The 27,201-nt window shown below is 50.4% G+C and overlaps 1 protein-coding gene across 3 annotated transcripts in view; it reads right to left on the bottom strand.

The window, feature by feature from the left end:
- PDE4B (phosphodiesterase 4B) overlaps positions 1 to 27,201 on the bottom strand; it is a 179,501-nt gene that overhangs the window by 31,289 nt on the left and 121,011 nt on the right. For all 3 annotated transcript variants that reach the window (XM_071436931.1, XM_071436932.1, XM_071436933.1), the window contains 3 exons: positions 26,771 to 26,807; positions 26,613 to 26,683; positions 22,159 to 22,208 (listed from right to left, as the gene is read on the bottom strand). In XM_071436931.1, coding sequence (XP_071293032.1) covers positions 22,159 to 22,208; positions 26,613 to 26,683; positions 26,771 to 26,807 — 158 coding nt within the window. The remainder of the gene's footprint in view (positions 1 to 22,158; positions 22,209 to 26,612; positions 26,684 to 26,770; positions 26,808 to 27,201) is intronic.

Genomic DNA, 27,201 nt, shown 5'->3' with positions numbered 1-27,201 from the left:
CCTGCCAGAAACTGTCCCAAAGGCCGGGCAGTGGCTGACCTCCATCACCTTCCTGCTACAGCTGAGGCACATGGGCACTTTGGAAACACTGCTGCCATTTCGGGAGCGGGGCTCCTGGAACACTTGAGGATGCATCTTCAACCATCTCACATTTCAGTTTATATTTGGGGGTTGCATAAGCCAAACCCATAAATGACAGCAGTGCTTTGGTCATGTTTGCTGGGGTGAAATCATTGCTGACACAGAACAGGGAAGTGAGGAACAACAATAGGAGTTTCAGTTTTTGAATCCTAGCCGGTGTTTGCGCAGGAGGGCTGGGGCTGGTGGCACTCCAGCAGGAACTGAGGTGACATTTCCTCACAAGACCTGAGCTGCTGCCAGTCCCTCCGAGGACAGAGGCAGCCCTCGCCTCGTGCTTCTCCGCTGGCACTGGAATGCTCCAACGTCCTGAAATGCAGCACCTTTCCAGTGCCAGGATTCTGCAAAAACTGCATTTTTGGTAGGTTTTGCCATCTGTTCCTTTGCCAGCTCTGCAAGGTGATGGAACACATGGAATCTCTCACTGCAGAGGTGACTTAGCAGCCCCTTTTTAGAGGCTTTTTCCCACTTACTGACATTTCTGTGCTCTCTTTTTCTCACACAATTGTTTAGGTTGGAAAATCCTTCTCAGACTATCCAGTCCAACCATTCCCAGCACTGCTGAGGCCATCACTGACCCACGTCCCCAGCTGCCACATCCACAGGGATTTTGAATCCCTCCAGAGATGGGAAGTCCTGGGCAGCTGTGCCAGGGCTGGAGAACCCTTTCCAGGAAGGAATTTCCCCAAATATCCAATCCAAACCTCCCTGGCCCAGCCTGAGGCCGTTCCCTCTGCTCCTGTCCCTCTGCTCCTGGAGCAGAGCCCGACCCCCCCGGCTGTGCCCTCCTGGCAGGAGCTGTGCAGAGCCACAAGGGCCCCTGAGCCTCCTTTGCTCCAGGCTCAGCCCCTGCCCAGCTCCCTCAGGGATTCTGCAGCCCCTGCCCAGCTCCCCCAGGGATTCTGCAGCCCCTGCCCGGCTCCCTCAGGGATTCTGCAGCCCCTGCCCAGCTCCCTCAGGGATTCTGCAGCCCCTGCCCAGCTCCCCCAGGGATTCTGCAGCCCCTGCCCGGCTCCCTCAGGGATTCTCCAGCCCCTGCCCAGCTCCCCCAGGGATTCTCCAGCCCCTGCCCAGCTCTGTTCCCTGCCCTGGACATGCTCCAGCCCCTCAATGTCGTTTATGTCATGAGGGGCCCAAAAGTGGACCGAGGATTTGAGGTGTGGCCTCACCAGTGCTGGGTACAGGGGAAAGGTGAGAGTTGCTCATCAAGATGGACTTGAGGCCTTTTTTCACTCTTGAAAACTTGGAAAGTGAAAGGTTTTAGGGAATATCCTCTTTTCTGGGAGTAGTTCAGTGTAAGGACAAGCACACATTTCATCCATGTCACAGATGGGAAGGGGGTTAATGGGACAAACTCTCACCCTTAGCTCCCCCCAAACCCCATCTGTGCCATCCTTCTCCCAGCAGAGCTCCTGGCCCCTCGGGGCCTGCAGGGACCTGAGCACGAGGCCAATGTTATCTGCAGCTGCAGAGTTCCTCTCTTCACCCACAAACTGTCCCCATCATGTCCCCACGTGCCACAGCAAGGCAGGAGGGATTGGTGGCTTTGCCCTCGACTGACGCAGGAGATGAACCGAGCCAGGAAACACTTTGAAAAGAGATCCAAATGCCAAAATTTCAAGTGGGGTTTATTTTCTCTCTCCTGATTCCCTCATGATTCTCTCTTGTCACCCCAGTCCTGATAAATAAAAGCATTAGGACTTCTTCTGGAGGGAAGGGCAAAGGCCGTAAAGCCTCAAGAGTTTTAAGACCAAAACACCCCATCCCAACCAGGTGAATTAAAAAACTTGGGGAGCAGTTGCAGTTCCCTTTCCAGCTGCCAAAACCCTCAGCTTTCCATAATCCAGGAGGAATATTCCCAGTGGGATTGAGTTGTGAACAGATTGTCCAGTCTGGTGGACAAGAAATGTTGAAGACAAGTATTTGCCAACATCCTTTCAAACTCAGCTCTCCTTAACTGTTAAAGATCAAATTGTGGGCTTGCTGCACTGGTAAAAGTCTCCATTTCTACTTCTGCAAGGAAAAATAATTCCTTCTACTGGATCACAACTTTCCTTGTAAACCTTGGGAATGTGGAGCTTAAGACTTAAAAAAACCCCTAAAAACTCTGATAGACTCTGCCAAAAATTCCAAGAGGAGCTTTCACATGTAAGGTTAAAAGCAGCTTCCAGCAGTTTTCCCGACTTTACTCAGTCTATCCATCCTGTTCCACATGTTTACAGTGCCATAAGACATCTTCTAAGTTATTTACTCTTCATTTCATCCTGGCTGCAATAAATTGGGACTATTTATAAAGTTCTTCAGTGTTTGGGGCTGTCCTTCCCAGCCCAAGCTCCATCTGCCTTTGAAGCAACAACAGCTGAGACTCGAGGTCACCAAAGTAATTTTCCAGTGATTACAACTGATTTAATAAAATATTATCACTCTATCTAAACCTTACCTCAACAATTTGGACTCAGGATAAAATCTATTCCTCTAAAAGGAAAATAAATAAGAGCAGTTGCTCCCTTTTGCCTGGGAAAAGTTTTGATGCTGGATTTATTCCCAAATCCAGGGTGTACAACATGGCACTGAAATGTTTCCCTAATGTTGGACAAGCTGGTAAAATTCCACAAAACCTAAAGCAGACAAACACTCATAAACCCCCAAAGATGAAAATCCAAGTGTTACAGGGGGAAATGGTTCCTTCCCTCTGGGAGTGACAGGGAATTGGGTGAAGAGGGAGCAGATTTGGGAACCTGAGCTCCTCCTCCACGGCTCTTGGGTGAGATGGGGATTTTGGAGTCCTGGTGGACATGAACGGCCAGGTGGAAATGTTCATCCTGGTGCATGAAAACTCTGCTGTAGGAAAAGTCTGACAGCACAGTCCCACACCCCCAACTGCAAAATAAACTAAGGATACAATTTTAAAATGTCCCTAATTCCCAGGTGAAGCCATAGGCACAAGCCCAGAGTTTGCAGTCATCAGAGGACCTCAAACCAGCCCACTTTTAATGATTCTCTGTTTATGATAGATTATCCCAATTGTTGTCATTACTGCAGATGACACAAAAGATTGGGGAGAGCAGGCAGATGCTGGAGTAGATCATATGGATGGCAGATGATTATTTGGGAGCTGATAGAGCTCATTAATGTCACTGAAGGCCTCATTTGCATCCCTCACTCCTTGGCTGCTCATGACTAAGAGCTCATGTGGGGGGAAGGTGGGAGAGGGCCCCTGTGGGGGACAGTCCATCCCAACTGATCCAGCAGCTGATCCCACCTGGGCTTAGCTGGGAACTGTGGGATCTTAACTCCTGGGGCAGGGGAGGGGGCAGGAAAAGGGAGGAGGGAGAAGAGGGAGAGGAGAAAGGGAAGGAGAAGGAAATGGAAAAGAGATGGGGAGAGAAGGAGAAAGAGTAGAAGGAGGAAGAGGAGAAAATGAGAAGGAGAAGAAAGAGAAGGAGAAGGAGAAGGAGAAGGAGAAGGAGAAGGAGAAGGAGAAGGAGAAGGAGAAGGAGAAGGAGAAGAGAAGGAGAAGGAGAAGGGAAGGAGAAGGGTGCTCTGAGTGATTTACCAAGGCACTCACATGGCCATGGCTCAGATAAAAGTCCCACAGATCCCTCTCATGCCCCAAAAGAAAATGGGTATTTCACCTCCCCAGCACAAGGTTCATTAGCAGGAATATCACCAGACATTAATTACTAACCAGTGTCAGAAAATGGCTATTTCAGCCCCACAACATGAGGTTCATTAGCAGGAATATTGCCCCACGTTAATTACTCCCAGTGCCTAGCATCACTCTAAAACCCCAGAGCATGTTGAGTAAAACAGGTTTATCAACAAAGGACGTGCCAGAACTTGATGGAAAAGGGCCCTGTGCAGGCTGGGAGCCGTTCACCCTTTGCCTTCCCTAATGGAGCTGTGGTTGCTCACAGATCGTGTGGACATGTTTACATATTTATCCCTCACAATGCCGAGGGAATAACTGACACCGGGTGATTTATTTGTTTAATGTATCCTGTTAGTGATTCTGAGAGCTATTTCCTTGAATTAAAGCATTGTTCTACCAGATCCAGAAAATATTCCTGTGGAAATCCTTCTGTTGGACAGATTTGGAAATTCACATGGAAAACAATCAAAGGCACAGAGCACAACCCCTGGGATTCACTTCAAATCTGCAATGAAATGTCCAAATCTTACAGCACCACCTCCCAAACTACAAGCACTGAAAAAATCCTGTAATTACAAGTTTCTTTTATAGATCTGATGCCTTGTGCAGGCTGGCCTAGAAGAAAGGCTGGACAGAGTTCCAGAATAAAGCAGGGATTTATTCCAAGCATCTCCTCCATGGATCCACCTTGGGCAGCACCAGAGCCCAGCCAGGCCTGCACCCAAGATGAACCAAAATGGCCCCAAAATGCACGGCCGGGCACGGGCTCTGTCCCTGGGATCAGTTCTGCTCCATTTGCACCTTGCAGTTCATTGTCCCATCCCAGCTTTAGCCCCTGCAGTCCCACCCTGCTTGTTTTTCTCTCTCCAGCCCACGGGGTTTGTGCTCTGGGACTGAGATTTGGATCATTTGTCCTTGGTGCCCAGCTGGAGCAGGAATTGTTTTGTCTCCCTGCTCTGTGCACAGAGCTCAGCATCCCCTGATGTGAGCCCAGCCCCACACACTAAAGCAGCACAGAATGTGAAAATAGAAAAGCTGAGCTCTGAGGCATCAGATCCCCCATGCACCTTCCAATACCCAGAGAATCTATGAACAGATTTTTTTCTGAGCACAAGAGCCACATGAGCACCTGAGGAAGGTGTGATTGGAAAGCAGGTGTGACTGGAAAGGTGTGACTGGAAAGCAAGCTGCATCCAGCAGCACCCCCAGCCCCACTCTCTGCCATTCCCAACGCGCTCCCTCCTGCAGCTCCTATGGACACTCACGCTCCCGACCCGCCGGAGCGCAGGGCTGGAATGAGGAGTGAGCAAAATCCATGGGAACCACGGAGCCACCAGCTGCACTGCCCCTCCTCCCCACCCTAATTATATCTTTTGCAAAGATAAGTGCAGATGTGCTAAGAAAGGCTCAGAGCCCCAGCGCCCGCGGAACAGGTGGAGCCACGACGCTCTTGAGCAACTCCCCAACAAATGGACAAGCCTGCCCTTCTCCCCTCGTCGTATTTTTGGGACTCCAGTCCGACCAGTCACTCGAGCTGTCCCCTCTCAGGTTTCTCACACCTGCAGCCTCCCTCCGGCGTGCAGGGGAGGTGGCAGGGAGAGGAAGGGCTCTTTGTTGGCTGTGGAGTGGGGCCAGCGGGTGCCCGAGCTCGGCAGGAGCTGGGGACGCTGCAGCCAGAGCGGGCACGGGCACTGCATGCAAATGAGCACAGAGTTGTCTCACAGTTATTCTTTCAACAAAAAAGCACTTTGGAAATGTAGATTTTTTCCTCTGCTAGCCAGAGTTAATACATGAGATGGGGGCAGAAAGGCCTGGGAAGTGAAATCCCTGCAGAGAGAGGAACGGGATGAACTGGCAAAGCCACTGGCAGGGGGTCACTGAGGAGGTGGCACTGGAGGAGATCCAGCTGTGGGGAACGAGGATGAAATCCTAACAGGGGTTCCAAAGCTCCAGGAACAATGGGGCCTGTATTCAGGCTGGGTTCAGAGATGAGAGGGGAAGATAGAGACAAAAAAATGAAGTGAAAGCTTTCCACTGCTAATTGCGAAAAATGCCAGGAAATGAGTGAGCTGGAGCTGCCAGGAATAATGTGGGAGACTGAAATCGGGGATGAGGGTTTGACATCAGCTACAGCCTCTGGCAAAATACAGCCAAGATTTTGGGGGGCATTTTTATTCTCTTTTCTCTTTTCCAAACAACAGGGAGCAGGAAAAAGGAACTTTTTGGTTGGATTGCTGAGGAGCCCAGCATTCTAAGTTCCCTAATTAAAGACAGGTCCTTTCTGGGACACACCATTCCAGCTGCTGGGAAAACTCAGCCCCAAGAAAAACGGCTCCAGAGCTGCTGAAGACGTCATGGCAGTGATTAAACAGCACTCGCCAAGAACATCCAGGACACATCCAGGTTCAAACTGGAAGATTCTGGGAAGCAGGAGGAGATGTCTCACCAAGACAAGGCACAGGGAATGAAAAGGAGAAGGGAAAACCTCCTGGTTGCAGGGAATGCCACAAAAATGGTTGCAAGAAGGAAGAAGCCCAAGCTTCTGTCAGCACGGGGAATGAAAAGGAGCAGGGAGAACCTCCTGTCTGCAGGGAATGCCACAAAACCAAAGGGCTGCAGCATCCCAAGAAGGAAGAAGGCCCAGCTGGGAAGCAGAGGCTCCCAGCGAGGGGAGGCATTGCTGCAGTGTGGCTCGGCTGGGCCAGAGGGGCAGCAGAGCCGGCAGCCCCTCAGTGCCATAGTAGCAGTGATGTTTCTGAGTCAACAGCCCTGAGCCCTGAGCCCTGGGCCAGCTGCGGGTAACCCGAGCAGGACCCTGAGCCTGCAGAAATGTCACTGCCACTGCCTGGGGGCCCAGCTGGGCTATCTTTAGCCAGCCCCAGTTAATCACCTAAGCTCCCTGCACTGCAGTGGAAAGTGGCTGGGAGCTCCAAGGGGTGATCCTGGTCTATTCTCAGTACCCTGGGATGGGCTGAATCACCCTCCGGAGGTGCTGCCACTCTCTGCTCACTGCTCCCCTCTGCCCCAGGCACAGGAAGGGACCCCCAGAGGTCACCTCCCACCCACAGTGGGACCATCCCAGCTGAGCAGCAGCACCAGCAGCTGCAGGGCCCTGTTGGACACCCCACAGCCCCCCTGTCATCAGCCACCAGCAGCCTTCACCCCAGCCTGGCAGCCTGGTGTCCTGCCATCCCCAGCCCTGCCAGCAGCTGCCATGTGGGAATGCTGTGGGAAATGGTGCCCAAGGGCTCCCTGCACACCCACCCACGGCCCTCCTTGTCCCCAGGGCCAGGCCACCCTCCAGCCCTTGGAGGAGGAGGTGGGGCCTTTCCAACACAACTTGCTTTGGCAAGTCTGCATCCACCATTCCCAGTCTTCTTTCTCGTCTTTCATGTGTTTGGAAATAGACTCCAGAGGAAACCGTCAGTGACCTCTCACTGATGGGAAGAGTCTGAGCAGTTCACAGTTCCCCTAATCTGCTCCACCCTTCTCAAAGATGCACCTTTTCCCTGTTATCACCTTCCTAAGCACCACAGTTTTCATGGGCGACTCACGTTGACCTCACAGCTTTTCCAGCCTGATCCCTGTCCAATGATGTGGGCCTGGACACCGCCACCTCCTCTGGGCTGTCCCCAACTGGCTGCTCCCTCCTTGTCCTCCATCCCTTATCTTCCCAGGCAGGCTGGGGGATGAAGACTGAGACAAAAAAATGCTGACTATTTTGGTCTTTCCTGTACCATTACCATTAGGCTGTTTCACCTATGGATCAACACTTTTTCCTGTATTTTCTTTCCCTGCTCCATACCCCCACTGGGGTCCCCTCACCACTCACAGCTCCATCAGCCTTTGGTCATGCCCCAAGTTTTCCATGCCTCCCTTCTTCCCAGTGTTTCTCACTCTTTGCCTGCTCCTTTCTTGCATTTTGACTCTCTGAGAAGCTCCTTGCTTCACCGAGTTGCCCTCCACTGGAATTCCTGATCTTCCTGCACAACAGGATGGTTTGCTCCCGAGCTTTTCTTCAAAAAGCAGCCATCACTTAAGACTGGTCTATAATTTTTAGGTGGCTGAAGTGGGATGAAATGAATCTTATGACAATGACAGTCTTGAGGGCAAGCAGGACTGGAAGGCCTGGGCAGCAAACAGAGGAGCTCGTGCAGAGCCCTGGTGCTGGCCAGTCCCAGTTTGATCCCAGTTGCTGTGACCCACGCTGGGGTGAGCAGCAGGACCTCAGCCACGGGGCCCCCATGCTGTTTGGGAGCAGAAATGAAGCATTTCCAGGGAGCTGATCCCAGAGGTCAGCCTGGAGCGGGAGCCAAGCCAGAGGAAGCCGGTTAGGGCAGAACTGGACAAACCTGCAGAGTCCTGACTGTACCCACCAGCACTGGTTGGGGTGGTGGATCACCACCCAGGTCATGAGAATCGGGTCACCGAGGCCACCAGCACGGGCCACTGACTGTTAGAGGAGCCAGGATTGCAATTAGTGCACAGCCCATGACTGGGGTTCGTTATCTCCAGAGCTGGAGAAGCCCCTGGGTTTGGCCAGGCCTGGTGGGAATGGTGCTTCCCATTGGAGCCAGCCCTTCAGGGCCATCAGCCAGGGGCCCTGGGGTGGGCAGCAGGGCAGTGCCAACAGCATCACACCCTCCAGGAGAGGATGGGGATGCTGCTTCTGGCAGAGGAGGATGACATGGAAGAGAAAACAGGAGCTGGGAAAAGCACTGGGATAAGCCAGCAGCTGGATCCAAAACCAGAAACTCTGAACTGATGGAGGAGACACTGTAGTTTTTCAGAGAGACCCTGGGATAGCCCCACAGATACCTTAAAAACAAACTGAAAAAGACAAAGATGTGGCCACTCAAGTATTGTCTTTCCAAGATCCCAAATGTTGCTGGGAGTGAAGGAGCTGAGCTTCGATGGGCATGACAGAAGATGTTTCACCAGGAATCATCATTCCCACACAACAAACAACACTAACATCTCCAACAGAGCATTGGGAACTCTTGGAAAGCAGCAGCTAATAAATTCTTGCTCCTGAATTAAACCCAAAAAGCACTTTTATATCCATTTTATGTGTTTTAATGAGTCCGATTGTACGTCAGCCCTGCAAAGCTCAGCTTTGAAGATGCTGCAGGAAGAGATGAAAGCTCCAGATTCCCAAAGCCCAGCTCCACTGCACCTTTCTCATGACAATGAGCTGCAAAAACGAGGCGTGAACACCAAGAACACCTAAAGGTGGCTGATAGAAGTTGATGAAGCTTCCCAGAGAGGTAATTTCTGATGTGGAGATAAGCCTAAAGGTTTAATCTGAAATGCTAACGAGGAAGGAAAACTGGAGACATTCTGAGGAGGGATTTCAGGAGATAGCATCTCCTGTAGGGTGGGATGGTTTTACCACAGGGCAATCCCGTTTCCCAGTGTCCTTCCCCCCGCAGGGAACAATGCAGCCGAGGTGCCACAAATCAGAGGGGTAAGTGACAGTGCTTTTATGGTGCCAAATGGAAGTAACAAAATGCAGGAAGCATCCTGTCAGATGTCACTTAGCAGCGCTATCACTGGGGAATCTGGGAACGGGATTTGCCTGCATAGTAGGAATTCCTCGGTCCTCCGAGAGGGAGAAGCAGAAATGGCAAGAGAGGCGGAATCTAATCTTGGCCTGTTGAATGAATGAAAGATTCCTCAGTTCCAACTTTATCTCAGCGTTTGGCACATTATCCTTTCACTGACCACGTCGATTCCTCCTTGCCCGGGGGATTCTTGCCTTAATCACAAGACAGGAGGAGAAACAGGAAGCAAGAGAGGAATTCTCCAACTCAGGGTCTAACAGAGAGTGCAGGAGGTGGACGGTGCATCAAGGGAGGGAGCTGCAAGGAGAACATTGGGAATTATTTCACAGGGAATGTAACACACTTTGAACACATTGAAGACAGAATTTCCAAGGTCACGATGCATTTTTACATTAAGTGAAGCTCTGTCACAGCTTTGCTCCCCACGGTCCTCAAAGAGCAGTGAGAAGAGCCCAGGGAGCTGCAGGCTGGGATGGAGATGCCCATTGGTTTGGATGGGAGGGAAGCCTCCACCCAGCCCCAGAGCTGAGCCTGAGGATTTCAAATCCAATCCCGATTTCCTGCAAATCACACTGTGATTCTGTTTCTCTAACTAAATGAGGCCAGGCTGGGTCACAGCAAGCACATCTTACTGTGTGAGCAGAAGTGTTTTCTTCAAGCACACGTGAGTGCAGGAGTGTGAGAAAGCCCTGGAAAACTCAGGATATGATGATGCAACGACCTCGGTACCCACCTAGGATTTACCTGGGCACTGCATTATCTCACTTGCTACATGTGGGAGAGCGCTGGGGAGCTCACACGTGCGGGGAAACCAACTTGGATCCTGGAAGCAACATCCTTGTGCTAACGAGGTGCTCCACCTAAACTAATTAGCCCTGCCTTTCAACAGCCTTAATTAGGTGGGGCACCATCCTGGGCTGTTGTGGCTGGACGGCTTCCGGTTCTGGAGCTGGCTCAGCCACAGCCGGGCCCAGGATTCCTACCGGGAGCTGGCTGTGCTGGAGAGGGGCCCTGCTTGGGCCAGCCCCCAGGCTCTCCCCGTCCCAAACTCCCTCCATCCTCGCATCTGTGCACAAACACCTCCTGCACCCCTGCAGGCGCCCCAAAACCTCCTCCTCTGAAACCTCGAGCTGACTTTCACAAGAGGCCCACGGCACGGAAGGAACTCCCCAGCCAGACCACACAGCAACGATCTCAGCTCAACCAGAGGAAAAAACAACCTCAGAGTCTGAGAGATGCACAGGATTAACTGTGCTCTGTGTCACCGTTTCACAAGAATTTGGCAAACCACGGGCAGAAAGGTCCTCGCTTGGATCTGCCCCCAAATCCAGGTGCTGCTTTCATCCCCAGACCCATCTGGAGCCATTAAATCAGGTTTTAACCTGGACATAATAAAACTTCTGGTCTAAAGAGTCTGTCAAGAGTGAAAGTCTTTTGTGGTGAAATAAATGCTGGAGTAGGAAAAGGAGGAGGAACCTCAGGGAAGAATCCTGGAAGTTCAAAGCACAATCCTGGATCTACCTGAAAAGCTCCACTTGGCCACTGGCATTGGATGCAAAGACAAAGTTTATTAATAATCTTTAGCTCTTCATGGGGAAAGTTATTCAGAAATGTTATAAACAAGGAGTAGAGCAAGGCTGCCCACGTCACCTGAGCCACGCAGAACAGGCCACTGGTTAAATGTTAGACCTGCTTAAATCAGGTTCCTTGGCTCCTGGGAAGGTTCAAAGGTCACAATTTAAGACTAAATTTGCCTCTATTTCCTCTCAATTTAATTTCCTGATGTTTCTCAATATGAAAGTTAAGAATGTGGTTTCAGGAAGCATCCCAGCCATAATCCATAGGAATTCTTTATGACACACAGCACCCTTTGTGTCCCCATGCCTTGCTCGAGCCATGGAAAGACAGGTCACAAAGTCACCCCTTATATTCTGAATGAGCATTTCCATGATATTAATTATAAAATATAACGAAATGGTGTTTTTTTCATGGCTAAATGTAATTACTTGAAAGCATTATCCTTTAGGATGCCAGCTTAAAAACCTGCTTTAGTTTGGAATTTTAATCTGTTTTCCTCCAATAGGTATTTTATGTACCCAAGGGGAAACGTCAACCCCGTCAATTCACCTCAGCTGAACTTGGTGCCCTTGGTTTGCCTCTCACCAAAATGCCTGGGACTGTCATCCCCCAGCTGAAATCCAGGGATATCTGCAGGGAGCAGAGTCACCCAAGAATGCAGAATGTTGCAAAAAATGCCCGTTTGGAGCAATTGGGATGCGAAGTGAAGCCGTGAGTCAGCGCTATCGGCGGATCTGCGATTGCAGCGTGGGACACGGCGCGAGCCTGGGGAGCAGAACCAGCACACAGAACCTGGATAACCTCCATTTCCTAATCCACAATCCTCCAGCTTTTAAAAACTCAGGATATTTCACATGTCAGCTGGGTGCTGGCTCCCCAAAACACCCAGGTTTTGTCCATCCCCACACCATAACTCTGATTCTGGGGTGAGCCTCAAGCCCCAGACTCAAACTCCTCAGTGGCTGAGAGCAGAGCTGAAACTTCCCCGTGCTAATCCTGGGTATTCATCTCCCTCCTGCACAGCTCGTGACTCACTGGCCTCTCTGTTTCCCCAAGTGCACGTAGAACTTTTGGAATAATGTGCTGAAAATCACGGAGTGAGTCCCACGGGGAACGGGGTGGGGAGGAAGAGGGAGATGGCAGGAGCCTACAGAGCAGCATCATTTGTTTTGACAGCTTTTAATGTTCCATATTAAACCCTGCACGTGCTCATCTCCACCTGGGAGCTGAGGCCAGCACACCCTGGCTCTTTAAAAGGTGTGTTTGGGACATGGCACCACATTTCCCCTGAAATTACCAGGGAAACAACATCAGATTCACTCCCTGGTTATCCATAATCAGAATTTGATATTATAGAAAACCAGATATTAATTTATTTGTGAGGTTTTTTTTCTAGATCTGGATTATTTAATTCTGAGTCCTGTATGACAACATTCCTTAAACCTGGGGTCAGTCCTGACCCAAATCAGGTTTTTTACTCCACAGAGATGCCTGGAAGTGGCAGATGGGGACAAACGTGACCCAGTAATGACAGGCAGACTTGAAAGTGTAACCACTCCCCAAATGGCTGCAGCTGGCAGACCTGAGGACAGCCTTTCACTCTCAAAAACCATTTGATTAAAGCCCTCAAAATACAGTGATTTAAGCACCTCAATCTGAGTTCAAAGAAATCAAAATGTCAGCACTAAAAGCACCTCTTAGTAACAATTCCAGTTTAAATATCAGATTGAATGGACATGGAAATGGAAATGTTCCTCACTGAAGGTCAGCTATGGCTCAGCCTGCTGGGGATTATTCCAGGGCTTACTTTTCCTGCTCTAAGTTTTATACTCCAAGGCATTTTCCAGAATTTCTTACATTTAGCAGCATAAGAGGCACCTGGTGTCAGGCTTGGCCAGGGTCTCTGTGCTGTCACTCACACTGTCAGGAATTCTGTGCAGGAAATTCAGCACAATTCCCAGAGTTTTGCTGAATTTCAGGCTGATTTCCCCACGTGACTCCCCACTCGAGGCAATGTGCACCAGGAGCTGTTCTAGCAGCACTCAGAGCCACATTTGGAAGTGTCACAAAAGAGGGAGCAGCTGCTGCTGGAAAATGTGGTGTGAGCAGCATCTCTGCCTGGGTCCCTCCTTCCTGACCTAGAGAGGGTGAGGAGCAGCTTTTTGGCTTTTACCTGCACGGGATGATCCCACTGGAAGGGGAGGGAAATATTGAAAAGTTGTGTGCAGTAGAGCTGAAACCCAGGAAGCTGCAACAGGAAATTTGGGAAATACCCTCCCCAAGGAGCTGGAATTCAGGTGGGGGCCCAGCAGCATTTGAAGAGGAGCCAGGTGGGGATCCTGTCCTATGAAGCCTAAACCAGAAACACTCCAGTTCAACTGGAAACTTCTCCCTGGAGTTCTCTTCTTCAAGAGGATCTTTGGGAAGAAAAGGGAGGAAAGCATTTCACAGCTGTCAGATGCCAGCAAAGTCCATTTCCAACAAACCCTGCACTTGTGTGTGTTTATTCTTGGAATTCTCTTAGCAGGACTGGCCCCACGCTGTGCTCAGTGACAATCCCCACAGAACAGACGTTATCCCACATCCTCTTGGGCTGTCCCAGACCAGCACAAATGCTCCCAGCATGGATCCAAACGTCCTGTTCTCGAGTCAGCTACAGCAGGGACACGATTTTGGGTCACTTCTTGTAAAATCTGTACAAGGAATGAGGCGGGGAGGGAGGGAAGAGGCTCAGGAAAACAGGCTGGCTTTTCCACTTCCCAGAACTCTCCCCTGGTTTTTTCAGAGAACACAAAGATTGCTCTGATCAACTCCTGCTTTTGTCAGCCTAATATCTGGTATTTAAAGAAAAAGACATTGCTTGTAAAATGTGACATTTCAGAAGCATTTTGGTATGAAGTGCTAAGCCTGACAAACCTCCCTAAACACAGGCTTGAGGCACGAAAGGTCTGACTGGACTGGGCCCACTTGGAATGGAAACATTGGGGTGTCTGGAATATGCTCCAGGGGCCCTGGCAAGCTGCAGCCAGAGCCTCTCTCCAAGTGCTTGGAACCTGGAGCCTTTGAGGTCCAGGGAAAAAGTCTGCTTCAGAAAGCTTTTGAAGAGTGTGAAGGTGTGGTGGAGGAGTTTAGCATGCACAGATGATTAATTTGCTCCTGGAAAGGGAGATTTCTGACAGCAGGATATTTATACTGGAAGAGCTACATTAAAATGCACAGTCCCTTTAAAATTCAATTTAACCATGGAGTTCCTTAGCACTGAATAATGATCTTGGATCCCAGCAAACCTTGGGTCAGATCCTGCTCCTGGCTCATGTTTGTCACCTCCAGAGGCACAGTCCTGATTACAAAATCAAAAGATATTAATTGTCAAATCAACACCCTGCAGGACTTTGGAGGGGTTTTTTTAATTCTGAATTCCTAAAATGATTCTGAGCTCCAACGCACGGCAAAGCCAATCAATGCTACCTTTGGATGTGAGAACATATCCCACAGGGAGAGGTGTATGTAAATAGTTTTTAAAGGCTACTGCTTAAAACATTTAAATGTTGGTAATCATACATATTTACAGTGAACTCAGTGAACTTTGAATAAACTGACAGGTTTGATTAATAACCATAAATAATTAGCAGCCATTTCCTTTCTGTCAAAAAAGGGATTGCAATTATAGCATCCTTAAGGCTGTCATTTACAGGCACTTCTTGGAGCAAATATTACAATGAAATGTTTCATTAACTCTTAGTGTAACATTCCTCCCCGCTTGCACAATGATGGTTACATTCATTAGCACACCTTGCTCGGCTACAGAAATCATTTTTAGTGCATCAGGAGATGAAACTGGTGATAAAAGCAGAACATTTCTGGGTGATTTGAACATCGAAACGATCAATATGTTCTTTATTCAGTGTCACTGTTTGGCAACTGCTGAGCGTGAATCAGAATGGATGCAATTCCATATGGAATAGAGGGAAAAGTTCCAGAGCAACCTTTTGCTTCCTCTTTTGATTTTTAAAGCTCTGAAAGTTTTAATCTTTGTAATTGTAGAGTTAAGTCTGGTGAGCAGACTGTCCCTGCAGAGGACAGGAAAGTCCAATTCTGTCCTTCAGGAACAGCCCTTTCCCCTCTCTATATTCCACTCCAACCTGTAATCAACCCCTGCTCCCACCAAGACTAATAAATATAAAAAAAATATTTGGGAATTCCTGCCCGACTACCGACCAAAGGATTTGGCTGCTGAGAATCAGAACACAGTGTTCGAAACACTCTTTAAAACACAAGAAGAAAGCAACTTGCACTGGGAATCAGGTCCTGCAGAAGGACCAAGGTTTGGCCTTTGGGGCTGGCTGTGGGATTTGAGCAGAGCATTCCCCTGGGAATGTCTCCACAGGGATTCTGGATGCAGCTTCTCCCATGGCATGTCCAGGACAGAACGCTCTGCACTGAGAAGCTTCCCCAGAGCTGTGGGGCCGAGCTGCCGCCGGGGCTTTGGGGAGGCCACTGCAGCTCCCAGTGCCTGGCAAGGCTGTGACATGGAAGCGGAAAGGACTCAACCACGGGACAATGTTCATCCCCGAGGCACGCACACTCTGTGCCCTGCGACCTAAAAAAATAACCCGGCCTGCCAGAGGTTTGGTTTGGGTGGTTTTGTTTGGTTTGGGCTGTTTTTCCCTCTGATCCAGGACACGGCTCTCATTCTCATCTGGAACTGATTCAGGGTGCCGAGGAGTGCGCTGTCAAAACCTCCCCCAGCAGCCCTGATGGTTGTGTGCAGCAAACAAAGGAGACACAGATTTTATCAGCGCTGATATCAGCGATGGCAGAGCCCAATTGTCTCCGCAGGGCCCTTGCGCAATGCAGCGGGGCAGGAGCTGGGAACGGGACCTGACCTGGCCCCAAAGAGCAGAGCTGGACAGGGACACAGCGGGACCTGACCTGGCCCCAAAGAGCAGAGCTGGACAAAGGACACAGCGGGACCTGACCTGGCCCCAAAGAGCAGAGCTAGAGAGGGACACAGCGGGACCTGACCTGGCCCCAAAGAGCAGAGCTAGAGAGGGACACAGCGGGACCTGACCTGGCCCCAAAGAGCAGAGCCGGACAGGGACACAGCGGGACCTGACCTGGCCCCAAAGAGCAGAGCTAGAGAGGGACACAGCGGGACCTGACCTGGCCCTAAAGAGCAGAGCCAGCCAGGGACACAGTGGGACCGTGCCACCCCGAGGTCCCTTCCCCGCCACCGCGGGGCTGCATCTGCCTGGGTCACTCGGAACGAAGGCACCCATCAGATAAAGGCCTTTGATAACCCGGCTGGATCGATGGTTTATCCTGCCTAGCTGAGTGTGGTGGGCTCATCAGTGAAATGCCAACCTGACCAAAACCGCAGAGGTTTGGCTCTGTGACCCCTCCAGAACTCATTGCTGCTGCTGCTAGAGCAGCCCTGCTCCTCCTGGCAAGGCAGAGCTGCTGCTCCCTGGCTGCCTGAGGATGCCATCTACGTGTGTCCTCAGGGCTCAGCTCCCACTAATGCCTCAGGATTTGGCTTTCATGGGGTTTATATTTTTAGCTTTTTAAAACAAAATATTTTTCAGATCCGGTGCCGCTTTAGCACTCTAAAGCTCCACAGCCTATCAGCTGCTGTTCCCCCATTTTATTCAGCCAGAACCATTCCTCTCCAGGCCTGAAACTCGAGGGCACCTCACTGTCTCAGGGCCTGAGAGGTCCCCGTGAGATTCACTGTAAACAACAGTGAACTGTGGGGAGCAAACTGAGAGCAAATGACTTCATTAGCTGAAGCTGTAAGTGGAGGATTAACCCCGATATGTAAATGGACCAAACTTATAAAAGTGTGAAAAACTGGTGACCATCGCCCAGCCCATCTTGGGTGTAGCCCTGCGAGGCTTTTGACTGCCCAAGGTGTGCCCATTGAATGAAGGCCTCCATTAAATACCTGCTTTTATTCTCTAATTTCCTCTAGCTTCTGTTTCAGGTAGCCACTCCAAGGCACCATGAGCCCCTCGGGAGCCTGTCCAGAGCCACTCCCGATGGGAAAAAGGGAGCAGAGGTGCCTCCATCCCTGGGTATCTCTGCATGGCTGTCCCGGGCAGGCTCGGGAATGCAGCAGGCAGCGGGAATGCTCAGGGAGTCCCGCACACCCGGGGCTGCAGGAGGCAGCTGGCCCCGGGGAGTGACAGGCTCCTGATGGCAGCAGCACGTGGAGCATCTTCATGTGACATCCACAGGTGGGGCGGAGGGGAAAACAGTTTTTATCCGTTGCTATGGAGTCATGATTAGCTTGTGTGTCTTCAGAGCCTGCCGAGGAGAAATGAAGGCTATTTTCTTATATAGATGTCATGAAATCAATCCTGGCAGAATTTCGGGAGTCAAAGGCTAAGCAGGTTTGCCTGAATGCCTCCTGTCACTTGATACACAAATAAATCTAGCCAGGGGACCTGAAACAAGTGTCACTTGTCAGGCAGAGCCGAGCAAAAAAATGACTTTTTAGTCTCGTTTGGAGCTGTTTATGCATACAGCAACACAACAAACGTGCGTTCAATAAAACACAGCAATTATCCTCACCCAAAATGAGCCTTAGAAAATGAAGCAAAAAACCACCCTTATTGCAAAGGGTGACTTCAGAAGAAACTTTTCCCTTATTCTCTCCAAATGCTAAAAGCAAACCTGATGTTCTTCTTTTAAAATGTGTCTGCCTCTAGCTCTTTGGCACAGGTTTGCTGCTGGGAGGGCCGGCAATCTATTTAATGACTGCATTGACGTCAATAGCATAACTGAAATACTTACTAAGATGCATGAGTCCAACTTTCGGGGGGTGTGTTCGAGGCAGGCGGGCGCAACACGCGGAACGGACTCGCGGCAGGAACGAACTCCCCCCGGAGAGCCGGGAAGAGCCCCGGGATGGCCCCGGGATGGCCGGAGCCGCCTCAGCGCCGCTGGGAAATTCGCCTTGAAACGCTCTTTGAAGCTGACGAGCGGCAAGAATGGCCTCGGCGCTCAGCAGCCGCGTTCAGGCGCGTCATTAAGCTCATTATCTACCTGATTTCTGGTTCGTTTCTGAATGAGCTGCATCGTGCCTGCGCCGCATCCTTTAAAAATGTTATCTGTAGGTGCTCACAAGCCTCCATTGTGCATGCAGGCAGTGACTGGGGCTCAGCTGCTCAGGAACTCGTGGTTCCTCTGCACTCCTGTAAAAGCCCAAAGCACCACAGACATTTGACTTTTACAGTCGCTCTCCAAATCAAAAGGTCAAATCTTCAGCCAAACTCCCGGCAAAGAAACAGAATTTCAAAGCGAATCCACTGCCCCGTGTGTGCCCAGAGCCATTCTGCCCGTGCCAAGCAGAGCAGGATGGCGCAAGAGCAGCAGCTCCGTGCTAATTATTCGGGATACAGAGATATTCGTAACCCAGAGCTCACTTGGATGCACAAGGCTCCCTGGCTCCTACGAAAACTTGGGGCTGTCAGCAGCACGAGCATTATCCAGTCTTTGTTTATGCTTTACACAAAGGTTCGTGCACGAGTCTGTGTACGTCCTACACCCACAGGAAAAATGAAAGAGTACGAGTTTGGAGGTCGTGTAAAGGCATGTGAGAGGAGCAGGCAAACGTGCCGAGGTACAGGAAAGCAGAGCTAAGGCAAAAGGAAGAAAAACACCGACCCTTCCCTCCCATCCCCGGAGAGGAATTTGAACAAAGATTTAATCCCCTGAGCCCTGAAATGCTGCAGGTGACATATCCCAAAGGGCAGCACCCCACGAGCCTGGGGCTGCGGCAGATCAGCAATATTGTGCCATTAATTAATTGTGAGGAGAATGCCTATCATTAATTGTGAGAACTGCCTATCGTTAATTGTGAGGAGAACTGTCATTAGTGAGTGCTGACAGTATCCAAGGGGATTTTGAGAAGAGTCTCTGCAAATCCCTCACAGTCAGGGGAAAAAGTCGGTGCTGTTTGATCCACAGCTCTGTGCTTTGCTCCTGTCACCACTGGTGACATTAAATGTGGCAGTGGATCAACCAGGAATGGGAAAACACTGCCCATCCCAGCACTGATGGTGTGGGAGCAAAACAGTTTGGGAAAAGTTTGTACCAAATTTGTGGAAGAATGAGAGGCTTGGACTGTGAAAGGTAATTTAATTCAGAGGGAATAAGGGTCACTGAAGGGAATAAACATGGAAGAAAGAACAAAACCAAGCAGGAAAAGCCAGACGTGCTGCTGGTTAAAGGTGTTATTGGTTGAATCATTGGGTAGGAACTGCAGACCTTTCACTGGGGCCAGGGGAGGGGAGAGCTGGAGGGCGAAGGGAAGGCTCTGATCGATTCCTGAGCCCAAGGTGGCACAAAGGTCACCCAGAGTAACTGTGGCAGAGGCCACACTCACAGAAACAAAGGGGGACAGGAGAAAGAAACCTCAGGAGAAAGAGCCCTCAGGGACATTGTGACACCACCGCGTCTCTCATTGTTCCTGTAAGCCAGAGCTGGCTGAGCCCTGGCCCTGCACAGCTGCTGGGGATGCCACACACCACAGGAACCCCACAGCACTCCCATCATCCTGCCCAGCTCATTAAGGACCGATGGGCTTTTGCTATGGCTTTGTATTTCCATGTTATGGTTTCTCAGTTAATTCATAAAAGTGATTTTGTGCGTTCCTGTGAGCTGCAGTTATAACAAAATAACAGGAAAAATCTGCCAGATTTACTTCAGCTGATACCAAGGACAAAACACAGGATGTTCAATCCATATTGCCCTTCCTTCTCTGGCTGTGCTTGCAAGGTTAAGAAAGCTCTGAAATACACAGTGACACCAGCAGTGCCTTTCAAAGCCCTTTGTCCCAGGAAAAACCCGGCCAAAAGCTTTTCTGCTTAAAGAAAATGAAAGCAAAAAAAGAATTTCCTCATTTCACCACAGCTCATTTATTCCACCACAGGCCTGGGTCCTCAGTGATGCAACACCAGCAACAGATTTGGCTGTTGTTGCTTGGAAAATCCTGGAATATTCCAGCTGGAGTAAACAGTGTATTCCTTGCAGTGCAAATGCTGGATGTAATTTGCCTCCCTCCGGGGTAATTTTATTAATGCAGCCTCGTTTGCTTTAAGCCCTGAGTTCTGTATTTCTCAGAACAGGATATAAATCACCCCATTAATGACAAATCAAAGGAGACATCCACAAGATGCTCACAGTGATGTCAGTGGCTTGTGGTAAAGCAGTGAATCAACGGGCGACACTGGAGGGTTAAAATCAAATTCCAAGCTTCAACAAATCTCGTGAATCTAAACCCAGTCCATTCCAAATACAGTCTTTTATCTAGAGAGATATGAAGCAGCCTGGTCCCAATCAAAACACGACTGCTTCCTTCTGCAAAACCTTCAGGAAGAACACTCTGCATCCTCTCAGCCGCTGGCACAGAACTGGAAGGGTTCTGATAGGAAAACCTCTCCTTCAGTTCATCATTTCCAAAGCAGAAGCCATCAACAGGGGAAAAAAAGGTGCAAACACTGAAAAAGTTCCTTACAAATCTCTGTTCTTGCTGAATTAAATGGAAACTTCCTTAGAAAGTCAAGGGTTGTGATTGTTTTCTGCTGCTTGGAAAGGAAGTCAGTGTGACAGTGGCTGTGAAGAAGCAGAGGAAGGCAGTGACCTGAATTTAGCCAAGAACCCCAGGATTTTCTACCAATAATGCCAATGCTGTCTGGTTTATGTAGGAAATCACACAATTGCCTATCAATCTCAAAAATGCATCTCCTTCTTACCTACAAAGTGTCACAATTTATCACAGCTGCAATGATCCAACTCATTTTTAAAAATTTTACTTGAAGATTTCATCTAAAAGCAGCTAAGATTCATGGTTAAAAACCTATTTACTTGAGGGACCACAAATCCAACCTTTACAAGGTAACACAACACTTGCTCTACAGTTCTGTGTGTCTTCATTACTAAGAATTACTAATGAACACTTCATTACTAAAGGAATTTTCATATATTCCCAGCATTAGAAGCTTGGATCAGCTAAAAAGTACCAAGTGTCCTACAGCTCTCATTGGAAATAGTGTAGAAAAATATGCCCAAAGTGTTAAAAAGTTGAGAGCAATTTTTTCCACAGAAAGTGTTAAGAAAACAAACCTAAAAATTCCTGGAAGGGCAATCTCTTCTCATTATTGGATTGTCTAACTTACATAAACAGATCCATTGAAGGCCTAGGAAATTTTCCATGGGTTTTTTGGTTGGTTTTTTTTTTTTTTCACACAGGCACAAATTCAAAGCTTTGCTAGACCCAGCCTTATATCAGGTGATGAGTTGCATTCCTGCTGGCTGTGACAGAAAGGGAAGGGGTTTAAGATTGTGATGTCCAGTTTTGTTTCTGAATCAGAGGTTTCCATCTCCCATTAACAAGTTTGGAGGAACCTAACCTGGAAGTGTCCAGGACTCTGTGTGTCCCCTGAGAATAAATAACACACAGCAGGAGAGGAAATGATAGTTATCCAGGCTTCACATGCTGTGAAAATTAAGCTTTATTAGTCCCTCCAAGCATGTAATTATTGGAAGGGCTGAGATTAAACCTTACAAATGGGCACTGATCCAAATCTTATCTCCTTCTCTCCGGAGCAACCTTTGAATTAGTGCAAGTAGGGCCAGCTCTGATCCTGAGCAGGGTTCTACAGACCCTCAGCCTGGCTAAACCCCAGTGTCAAAGCAAATAAACCTGTCCTAACTAATCAGCTTCTGCTGCTCACCCTCGTCCTTCCCCCTGCCTGAGCAGCCCTCACAGTGCTGCCCACCCCACCTTGCCCTGGCACCCCCTTCCAGCAGGAAGCCAAGGAAGTCTCACCCAGGAAAGGTTTGAGTACACAGATCACATGGAGACAAACTGAAATCAACAGAATAAAAAAAAGACCCAGCTGTGCCTGAGCCTGTTCAAGGCTCGTGGGCTGGGGCTTGTCCAGGCCTGCGCTCCCAGGGACTCACAAGAACAGCAGCCACTGTGGCCATGACTATCAAACCAAAATCATGTTCATCTCCTGTGCTAATACACCAGCAGAAACCCCAAACCAAACCATTAAAATAACAATATTTGGAGCCTGGTAGCTCTCTCCTGTGAGTTTTGCAGGAGGAGCTCAGACCTGCACCGGGGAGGGGGCAGGAGAGCAGCTGTGAGCAGAACTGGGCAATAAATGCTGTGTGCCCTTGGCCTGGCAGCCCATCCCCAAATCCCACACGTACCTTGCAGGTTCACTCTGGAGACAGGTGGCTGACTCGTGGCTGGAGATCTCCTAGGAGGGAAAAAGAATTCTCTGTCAGGAGGTGGGATTTTATCTTTCCAAACCCTGTCAGCTCCCTCAGTTAAAAATCCTTTTCCTTTCTCCCAAAAAGCCCCGAACGCTTCACAAAGATTTGTTGAGCAGCATTGACAGATCTGTTAGGAAAAGCCAGAGATGGCTGCTCCCTGCCTGCTCCACAGGCTGGAAATGAGGAGAAATGTGTCCCATCCCATGCTGCCTTTGCAACTTCGTGCTCAAAATATGCCTGAAGGCAGCAAGGGCCAGGCTCTGGGGTTCCCCCACGGCCAAGGCCTTTTCCCATAAAGCTTTTCCCTACACCCTGAAGTGATGTCAAACTGCTGCAAGGCAATGCCACAGGTAAGGTCAGCAATGTGCCTTTAAACCCTCCAGTTAACACTGGAATTGCTCCTGAAGTGAGGAAGAGGATGCTGCAGTCACTACTGTTTAGCTTTGGGACAGCTGAAGGACACTTCCTGGACTCTGAGCAACGACCTCAGCAGCGGTTCCTAGATTTTGGAGGGGCCAAAAGCTATTTGAAAAAAAATTGGTTCAAGTCAAGCCAACAGGGTCTGACTGGAAAAAGGTGCAGATTCTCTCCAAATGTCCACACAGCTCCCTGTGAGACTTGCCAAACAAAACTGTTACTTTTTCAAGCTGAAACTGTCATCAGAGACTTGTTTTCTAAAGGAGTTAAAAAGAGTTGACACCAAAATCAAGACACTTCAGTTTGGATTGACTAAAGTCCTTCAGGCTGACCAAAAATGAAACTTCGGGCTTCTGCTTCTCTAAAGAAGTTTCAGTTCCATTTTAACTGAAGTCAGATTTCCCCACACTCTCCCTTCGCCAACCTCCTTCCTAACCCCAAATTTCGGAGCCAGCCACTGAACTGCAACATCCATTATTCGCCAGCTCTCCTTTGAAGCTGGAATCAAAGCAGGCAGAGCGGCTCAATTGTGCTGCAATTGTAGCTCCGGGGGGTTCTTCAGAAGTGCTCCGGGAAGGCCTCGCTGCCCAGGTGAGGTCTGGAGCGCAATTCCAGCCCTGCTTCCAGCCCTCCACAGCCCGCTCCGCCAGGAGCCTCCCTGGCATCCAAAGGCTGTTCTGGCAGGATGTGCAGCTCCCGGGCTCTCTGAAGGGTTCAGCACAGGGCACACGCGCTGGGCGCTCAATTCCCTGCAAATGTGCCCCGACCTGCCTCTGCTGAGCCTTTGAAAAGCCAAATCTCGAAATCTCTAAAAAACAGAAACTCCCCGACAGGGACAGCACGCCGCGGCTGCAGCGCTCCCGGAGCGGAGGGATCCGAGCCCAGGGATCTCCAAGCCCTGAGCTGCACAGACATGCCTTTGGGGGGTGGCGAGGGACCAGCCGCTGCTCCCTGCGCGATTCCCCGCTCCAGAGCCATCCTCAGACCCATGGGCCCATCCTGTTCTGCGGGCAGGCAGCGATGGGAGATGGGAGCTCCGGCAGCGCTGTCCTTGCTCGGGCAGCCCCGCGCTGCAGCGGCTGCCGCTGCCCGCTCCTTCCCTCCCGCCGCAGGGCATCGCACCGAGCCGGCTCCGGATGCTTCCCGACCGCGTCCTGGGCTGCAATTGCCAAACTCCGCCACTCCAAAGCCATTAATCATCCTCTCCTCTTTTCCAATCAGGAAACTGCCTCAAGAACCCTGACGTTAAAGTCCAAAAAATATGACTGCCAGTTGTTTTTTTTCCTGCAGGCCTTAACATTCATACTTTCCAGCAAATATGTGGGACAGCATCCTCTTTTTCCTTGCTCGGGCCAGGAGGGGTGGAGGAGGAGGAGGAAAAAAGGGAGAAGAGGAGAAGAGGGGGTAAAGGAAAGCTGAGATTCTCATGATCCCCAGAGCAGAAGTTTAAGTAAAATGTCACATATCATGAGACAGATGATAAAATCATGAGCTGGCAGCATGGCTGCAACCCAGCAGAACTCTTTGGAAACTGTGCAGGAAGCTCCACGGCACCTGGAAGCACATTCTGCCATGGACTGGGATGTTTGGCATGGGAGGGTTTAAAAATTTAATGACTTTTACTTTGGCCAAGCAAACACTTTATACCTCAATCAAATCTGGGAATGTTCTCCAAAGGATACTGTAAGATGCCTGTGTGTCCTACAGGTTACACCCTCGCTTCCTTCCGGCCCTGTCCAATTTCAGATTCTTCATTAGGAACTGCCAAAAAGCCCAAGCTTTCCAAAAAAGCAAAGCTTAAAAAAAAAAAGGAATATTTGAGCCATCTGGGTTTTTATTAACCTCCACCTTGGAATGCGGCGGTTCCTCCCCATCCAAATTTGCCAACAGGAATCAACAGGAGGGAAAACCTCACGCCTGGATAAAATGCTGGGCTTTATGTAAAATAAAGACCCTGAGCTCGTGGTGGGCACCAGGTGATGCCACTCACACCTGGAGCGCAGCGAGCCCGTGGCGTCCCACTGGGGACATTCCTGCACCTCATCCTTCCCTTCTGGAGCCAGGGAAGGATCAGGGGGACGGGTGGGTGCACAGCAGACCTCGCCAGGAATGAGTGATGATGGCTTGAGGCTGAACAGCTCTCTGGGGCCCAGCAGGCCAGAGGCTGACGATGACTGGCTCAGTATAAATAGCCAAGGGGAAACGGTGGTTCCGGACAAAGGCCTAAAAAGGAGTTTGTTTGGTTACTCCTGTTCAGCAGGTAGGAAAAACAACATCCTCCTCCTGAGTGCATCACCTTCCTCCTTCAGAGCAATCAGTGTCAAAGGAAGTGATGTGGGATTCATTTCTCTGGGCAGCTCTCTCACAGCTGAGCTCCAGGATGCTGCTTCTGGGAAATCCTTGCTGTTCCCAGAGCCCCAGGTTTGGGGTGCTCCCCTTGACATCTGCCCTTTGGCCATGAACAGCTCATGTGAGATAAGCTTTGTTGGGTAGAGCCTGGTGCTGATAACACCAGCTTTGGGGGTTTGATCCCTCTGTGGGCCAATTAAGAGTTGGACTTAATTCTGCTGGATCCCTTCCAAATGAAACAATTCTGGGATTATTATTGCTCTGTGAAGCAGTGGTGGAAATGCAGGGCAGGACCATTATGGAATGCCTGGGATAGCCAAGGTGGCCACACAACAAAGAACATGGAATTGTTTAGGTTGATAAAGACCTCTGAGATCACCAAGTCCAACCCAGCACTGCCAAGGCCAGCACTGACCCGTGTCCCCAGGTGCCACACCCACAGGGATTTTGAATCCCTCCAGGGATGGGCACTTCACCCCTGCCCCAGGTAGCTGTGCCAGGGCTGGGGAACCCTTTCTGTGAAGAAACTCTTCCTGATATTCAAACAAACCTCCCCTGGCCCAGCCTGGGGCCGTTCCCTCTGCTCCTGTCCCTGTTCCCTGGAGCAGAGCCCGACCCCCCCGGCTGTGCCCTCCTGGCAGGAGCTGTGCAGAGCCACAAGGGCCCCTGAGCCTCCTTTGCTCCAGGCTGAGCCCCTGCCCAGCTCCCTCAGCCTCTCCTGGGGCTCCAGACCCTTCCCAGCTCCCTCAGCCTCTCCTGGGGCTCCAGATCCTTCCTCAGATCCATTTCCTTATCCCTCTCCAACCCCTCAGTGTGTTTTTTTGTGGTGTGAGGCCCCAAACTGCCCCCATGATTCATAGTGGACATTGCACAAGATGAAACACAATGCCTGCTCCTCAGGGAGGGCCGGAGGGATGAGGGGATGAAGGGATGAGGGGATGAGGAGGGTGAGGAGATGAGGGAATGAAGGGATGAAAGGATGAGGGAATGAGGGGATGAGGCTCAGTTAGGGGATGAGGGCATGAAGGGATAAGGGGACGAAGAGATGAAGAGATGAGGGGATGAGGGGATGAGAGGACAAGGCGGTGAGGGAATGAGGGGTGAGGGAATGAAGCGATGAGAGCATGAGGGGATGAGGGGATGGACACCATGAGGGGATGAGGGGACAAGAGGATGAGGTGATGAGGGAATGAAGTGATGAGAGCATATGGAGATGGATGCCATGAGGGGATGAGAGGACGAGGCAGTGAGGGAATGAGGGGTGAGGGAATGGAGCGATGAGAGCATGAGGGGAGGGACGCCATGAGGGGATGAGGGGACAAGAGGACGAGGCGGTGAGGGAATGAAGGGTGAGGGAACGGAGCGATGAGAGCATGAGGGGATGAGGGGATGAGGGGAGGGCCGCCATGAGGGGAGGGCAGACGGCGCCCCCTGGCGTCGCGCGCAAACCGCGGGAGCCGTGAGGCCATGGCGGAGCCTGAGGCACCGCGGCCGCCGCTCCCGGGCCCCGCCGCTCCCGGGCCCCGCTGCTCCCTGGGCCCCGCTGCTCCCCGGGCCCCGCCGCTCCCCGGGCCCCGCCGGCTCCTCCTGTGTACGGAAGGAGCTTAAAAAGCCAGGCTTACTTGTTGGAGGTGCCTTGTAAATTGGTGAGAAGCGTGAAGTTGTTCCTCACGCTTCTTAGGCTGGCCAGCACCTGAGGGAGACAAAACCACAGGTGTCACCTTCTCCGCTTTAATACTTTGGAAAAACTATTTTAGAGGCCAATATGCCACCAACTCACCTGGGCAAAAGGTGTGACAATCAGGTCGTCGCCATGCCTAAGGAAAAACGGAGAAAAATGTATAAATTTCTGTACAAATTTACCTTCAAACAGAGTGAAATTCACCTCAGGGAAGGAGCGTTTTCCTGAGGGGGTTTTCCTCATGAACGTACCCATGCAGCATTTAGTTAACACCACATAAAAGCTTGTTCCTAATGGAAAGGTCACTGTGTATATCCAAAACAACCGGCTGCAGCGAGCATTCGGACTGGGAACGCCAGGCAATAAAAGCCAGGAAATTCAAAAGTTAAGGCTCATGCTTGCACCGCGGTGGAAAAAAACCAACCGTAGTGGCGCGGGGAAAGGTCACCTTTGAATTTCCTGGCTTTTGTTGATCTCTGTCGCAGTCTCTAACCTTGTTCAGACGCCGGGTTTTGTCTGGCTGTTTTCAT

This window comes from Agelaius tricolor, unplaced genomic scaffold (genome assembly GCF_023055355.1).
Source record: "Agelaius tricolor isolate 1412-34295 unplaced genomic scaffold, bAgeTri1.0.p SCAF_11, whole genome shotgun sequence".
Taxonomy (NCBI): Eukaryota; Metazoa; Chordata; class Aves; order Passeriformes; family Icteridae; genus Agelaius; species Agelaius tricolor.
This window is presented reverse-complemented; position numbering and strand designations above follow the sequence as displayed.